Raw genomic sequence first — 6,413 nt, 5'->3', positions numbered from 1 at the left:
TTCAAAACTTCAAAAATTAATTTTATAAAAATTATTTTTTATGTACGAAATCATAAATGAGAAAATATAATATACATTAATTTTAATTATATATATAATATATATATATTTAATTATATATATAATATATATAAATACATATAATCCATTTCAATATATTATTCCGGAGAAAAAATCATGGAACCACGAAAATTGTAACAAAAAAAAAAAAATACAAATCTTTGTAATAAAATAAAAGCAAAATAATTATTTTGAAAAGAATTTAATTTTAATTTTAATTTTTTCGTTCGAACTAGCGATCTTCCTTTCTCTTCTCTTGTTTCTTTTTTTTCAGGGAAATGTAAGACAGTCGATCGAGGATTAGGATTGCCACTCGCGTTTCTAGCTAGAGCCGAAGCTTTTCTCACATGGAACGAATATCGGTTCGCTTTGGAAGATTTGACTTTCGTCGAGGAGATGAATCATCTTCTGCCAAACGAATTAAGGTGAAGAAAGAAGTATTTGATAGGAAGATGAAAGAAACAGAGATCATAAGTATCATTTTAAAAATTATTCAAAATTAAGAAAATCAATATATTTTTTTCAATGATCTTTGTTATAAATAATGATTAAAAATAATTAAAATTATCTATTTTAGTTATCCAATAATCAATAACAATGAGAAATAAGAATTTTTTTTTTTTTGTTACTCGTAATCAATCTATAAAAATATTTTATGATTACATTCGATTATTGTCAATGTTATGATTATTTAATATATCAATAATATAAATTTAATTATTATAAAATTTATGGAAAGATAGATATGAATATGCATGAAATAAAGAATAGAATTAAATTAATTTTATATTTAAATTAAAATTAAAATATTAAATATTATATAAGATGAAGAGAATTCAAAATAAGCCACCCGAATATCTCGATTATTATTAATGATAAAAATAAAATGCATCAGATTAAATTTGCACGATGAGAAACATCATAATTTGATAATAAGTAAATAGTTTTTTGAGTAAGTTAGTTTTTTAAGTAGAATTCATATGAAATAATATATTTTTGTAAAATGTCATAGTAAAACATTTTAAAACACATACATTGATCCATTATTGGTTTAAGATTATTCATAATCAATAAAGGTTTTATTATCAATTATAAGAGAAAACAATTTACTCTTAATATAAATAATCAAATACTTTATTTATGTAATGGCAATTTATCAATATATTAATATTTAAATGTATAAAAAATGGTGAATTTTGAACATGTATGCTCTAAAACAATGCGAAAAAAATATTATGGCATGCCAAATTTTGTTTTTTCATCTCTTTTCTAATTATCGATTCTCTGTTTTATTGTATTCTTTAATTTAATTTTCCCTATAAAGAAAAATCTAAAAATATTAAATCTAGTTAACTATATTCTTCATTCTTAAATAACGTATTTTATAAGCCACATTACAATCTATACTAGAATATATTTAAAATAATTAATATTCATAGATAAGGAATAAATAATGATGTATAACAATATAACAGAATGTTTATTTATATTCAATGATTCGTATTATCGTGATATTATTAACAATCAAAGAAATTATATGAAATAAATTATTTTCGAATTTGACTTTGACATGAAGTTGACCTTGTACTATTATGCAAATCATTATGCGCATTATCTTAAAATGTTTTACTAGATAATGCATGTGAAATATATCATTCCATTTAAAAAAAAAAACGATCTTAGCATGACCTCTAGGCGTTTACCTATTAAAAAACTATTTATATGCAAGTTTGGTTAATATATTTTTTCCTATCATCAATAAACCAAGATGTTTAGTTGATTTGTTTTAGATGCTTTAGGTTCTGTATATAAGTTAAATAAAAAAAATTTAATCATAATACTATTTATTTTATTCTTTATTTCATATATTTTGATATTTTTCTTGGGTTTAATAAAATATGTAAGTTTTATAATTAATTTTGTGTTATTGATGGATATTAATTACAACAATTGACAATAGTTAAATGTAAGAAACATTTTAAACAAAAAGAAAAAATTTTCTGATCATTAATATATTGGTTATCAAAATGAATTTTCAGTTCATTTAAATGGCTATTCTAAATAATGAGAAGAGTTAAGAATTATTTTCTTTCTTAATCTTTTATTTCTAAAAAATTTCTCTAAGATTTAATTATGACTGCCATCTATTTAAGTAAACGTTAATTCTTAATTCAACGATTTTTTTTTAATTTTTTAAATAACTGCTATTTTTGATTTTTGGAAAAATGTAAAAAGAAAGTGTCTTTTAGAACAATGTTGGCTCGGAAGAAAGAAACGTGCGAGAAATTCTTACGTGCAAGTGAGAAAAACCTAGTATCTATAGAACAGGATCGAAGGAATGGAGCACTGGTTGCCACCGAGGAAAAATATGGTATGTTTTTGTCATTGAGATTGGCAACCATGACGGTCAATACACTGAAACTACACTTTCTCAGAATAAAACATACATTTACATCTACATCTACATCACATAAAATTAAAAAATTCACAAAATTTTAACCAAAAAATTGTTGAACTGTTAAAATTTTGAAAAAAAATATATATAAATAATAAATATTTATTCCTTTATTTACATATTCATTTAGACAAAAAAATATATAACTACACATTTCATCCATAAAATTAAAAGATCATACAAATTTTAATCAAAAAATTGTTACTCTTTCAACTGTTATACCTTTGAAAAGAAATATTTGTATAATTATTTATTTATTCATTTATACAAAAAATCCACAAAATCTTGCTCACAAAATTTTCATTTATGTTATTTTCATTTATATATGTTATTTTCAATTACTGAAAAAATATTTATAAATTTATAAAAAAAATATGCTTTATCAAATATAAAAATAAATACAGAAAAGAATATCCAATATTAATCAATAAATACTAATTATTGCTAAATTAGCAATTATATCAAAAAAATAGTTTAGAGAAAAATTAAAAATAATTTTCAAAGGAACATTCATATTTTTTAGTTTTCACTATTTTTATTTTATAACATTTATATTTTTAAACAAAATATTTATTAAACAAAAATACATAATTCTCTTTACAATAGGCAATCATTTTATCTATAATTTACAAATAAGGCTTTCAACTTATATCAAATTGGAATATTCACCGTCTTAGTTGTATTATATTCGTATCAGAAATTCCAAGAATCTTTGTTTGAAATATCAAGAGATTAATTTTAATACTCATACTCTTCATTTATTAATCTATAGATCAAACAACGATCTTATAATTAACGATTCTTCGATTTTCTTCTATTCATTTCAAATCAAATTCGTTTACTCGCAGTATTAAAAGGTGGTGAAAATCCTCGCCTACCAGGAGCCTCGATTCTCCTCGACGTTGAAGAAACGGTGAATGCTGGCAAACGAGTGATCGCGGCCAAGAATATCGAACCTGGAGATCGATTGATCATTGAATCACCACACGCGGCTATTCTGCTTCCAGAATTCTTCGGTACCCATTGCCAACACTGCTTTTCAAGGTTAGTTCTGTCTCCAAGTAAATGTCTTTTTTTTTAGAACTGCGAAAAATTTGAAGTAAATTGTAACAAATATTGGAAAATTTCCATTCGAATAAATGTTATTTAATATGGGCGAATATTATTCGCTACGATAAAACTTTCATTATTTTCATTACTAAGATAATTTAATTTACATTGTTGCAAATAGAGTAGAGTAATAGAATATTCGATTAATAGAATGTTTGAATATTTAATATAAAATATGAAATAAATTGTAACAAATATTGTTACAAAACCGAAATATTTTCATGAATAATTATAACTTGAAAATATTATCTATTTATTGTTATTTTATTGCTGCAATAGAACCTTCATTATTTCCATTGCTATGATAAGATAATTTAATTTACATTGTTGCGAGTAAAGTAGAGTGATAGAATATTCGATTAGAATGTTTGAATATTTAATATAAAATATGAAATAAGTTGTAACAAATATTGTTACAAAACTGGAATATTTTTATAAATAAATATAAAATAAATATGAAATAAATTGAAAATATTATTCATTTCAATATTTGAATATTATTTGCTGTAATAGAACCTTCATTATTTCCATTGCTATGATAAGATAATTGGATTTACATTATTGAAAGTAGAGTAAAGTGATAGAATGTTTGATTAATAGGATATTCGAATATTATATAAAATATGAAATAAGTTGTAACAAATATGAAATATTATTTTCCCAAATATTATTTGAAAATATTATTCATACATATTATTTCATTTAATGAAATGAAATTCTGAATGAATATTATTTGTTATAATGGAATTATCGTTATTTTCATTGAGGTGGTGAAATAATTTGCATTATTGCAAATAGAATACAATTCAGATAAAATGTTCGAATATTAAGTTAGTTGAAATTAATTGAGGTTTTACTATATTTATATTTGGATTAGATATAAATTGAACTCCATTAAAATAAATCAGTCAGAAGGCAAATATATAATATGACTAGTTAATATCTTTTATATAATCTCTCTTCGTGAGACATTTTTGGAGGATTCATCCAAAATAAACAATTCTGACGATAGCAGTTACAGTTTTTGGTCCAAACGATTATTTCTACACAGTTAGAACAGTGGCCAAGTATCCAATAATCTAAATGAAAAATAAATTGATCAAATAATATTGATTAATCAAATATTTGTATAAATATACAAATTTATATTTGTTTCACAAGTAATATTACCTGTTCTATATTTTACTATTTTCACTTCTTTTTTGCTTATTATAATTAGAATATGGACTGTCTATAGAACAACCAATAAGTAACTATTTGCAATACGATATTCAAACATCATGGTATAAAAGATTATTGCTCTAAAGAATTGATATATCTTTGATGAATCAATTCTAGAGAATAAAATTAAAGTTGATGTATAAAAATATCTAAAATATCTATTAAGATTTATTTATTAATAATTATAAAAAGTTATTATTAAAATTGTTTCACATTATCTAATGTGAACTTAATTTGTTTGTAATTTAATAAATAACTCTACATTTTATATATCAACTTTTGCATTCGTTTCAGCTTCTAGGATTGATCCTTCAAAAATATCTTTATTTTGTTTCATCATCAAATGCAAATTTCAAATTATTCATAATTTAACAAATAAGCTTCAACCAACTCTTTTATTATATAAGTTTTTATAATTTATAAAAATTATAAATTCGTTCGTTTTAATCGATCTTCTAAACGTATTTCACAAATATATTAACACCTTATATATTTCAAAATTATATTTTAATAAGTATAAACTATGTACAGTTATCTTTTACAAAAAAAAATCAACAAATCTGAAATTGAATTTGAAACATGAAATGAGCGTTGTGTCGATACAACATTTGAAATTTAAATTTGTGTGCTATTCAAAAATTATATTACACAATAGAACCAAAATATATAAAATCGCATATTAAAACTTATGTAAAAAAGAAAATCAGGTGAAATTTTATATAAATAAATCTATTCTATTCTATTCTATTCTATTTTATTCTATTCTATCTATTTCAAAAATCTATTTTTACTTTCTTTTGTAATCTTTTTAAATCAGAAGTTTTAAAACAATTCTGAAAATAATTTCTTAGTACTATTATTTATCGGTTATAAAAACAATTATAAGAAATCAAAATGATAGTATAACAATTATAAATTAAAAAAGCTTTATATCCGTTACGGTAAAAACCGTTATTATCGGTTATTATCAGTTCTGAAACGATTTTATTAAATAATTATATTATATTAATATATTCCACTTTGTCTTTTACCTCAATCTTTTTTATAAGAATGAAATATAAAGTATTAAAAAGAAATTTTTTTTATTCCTTAAAAAATTGGTGGCAAATCAAGTTTAATATATGCCAAATAGATAGAAAATAGAAAAAAAAATATTTTTGTGATTATATACAAGTGAAAACACAAATAATAACTTTGAAACTAACTAATTAATATATTTAATTAATTTTAATTAATTTTAATTTAATTAATATTTAATTAATATTAATTAATATTAATTAATTAATAATTAATTAATATAATTAATATGTTTGTATTATTAATGTATATATAATTGATATTAATAATTTTGGACATAATGATTATTGACTTTAAATGACACTTATTTCTTTGAATAATATTAAAATTATAATTATATATTAATTATATATTAAAGTTATATTATGATTATTGACTTTAAATGACACTTATTTCTTTGAATAATATTAAAGTTATATAAGTTTATTAATAAATGAATAAAAGAATGATGCATTGTTGATTACACAACAATATATTTCAGAATCGATAT

The 6,413-nt window shown here is 21.1% G+C and overlaps 1 protein-coding gene across 2 annotated transcripts in view; it reads left to right on the top strand.

Annotated features, from left to right (window-relative positions):
• Positions 1-6,413, top strand: part of LOC102680819 (SET and MYND domain-containing protein 4-like) — a 31,264-nt gene that overhangs the window by 16,627 nt on the left and 8,224 nt on the right. For both annotated transcript variants that reach the window (XM_031513812.1, XM_006622766.2), the window contains 3 exons: positions 335-485; positions 2,310-2,431; positions 3,364-3,559. In XM_031513812.1, coding sequence (XP_031369672.1) covers positions 335-485; positions 2,310-2,431; positions 3,364-3,559 — 469 coding nt within the window. The remainder of the gene's footprint in view (positions 1-334; positions 486-2,309; positions 2,432-3,363; positions 3,560-6,413) is intronic.

The sequence above is a fragment of the Apis dorsata genome, unplaced genomic scaffold (genome assembly GCF_000469605.1).
Source record: "Apis dorsata unplaced genomic scaffold, Apis dorsata 1.3 scaffold_741, whole genome shotgun sequence".
NCBI classification, from domain to species: Eukaryota; Metazoa; Arthropoda; class Insecta; order Hymenoptera; family Apidae; genus Apis; species Apis dorsata.
Note: the sequence above shows the minus strand (reverse complement) of the source record. Positions and strands in the feature narration are given on the sequence as shown.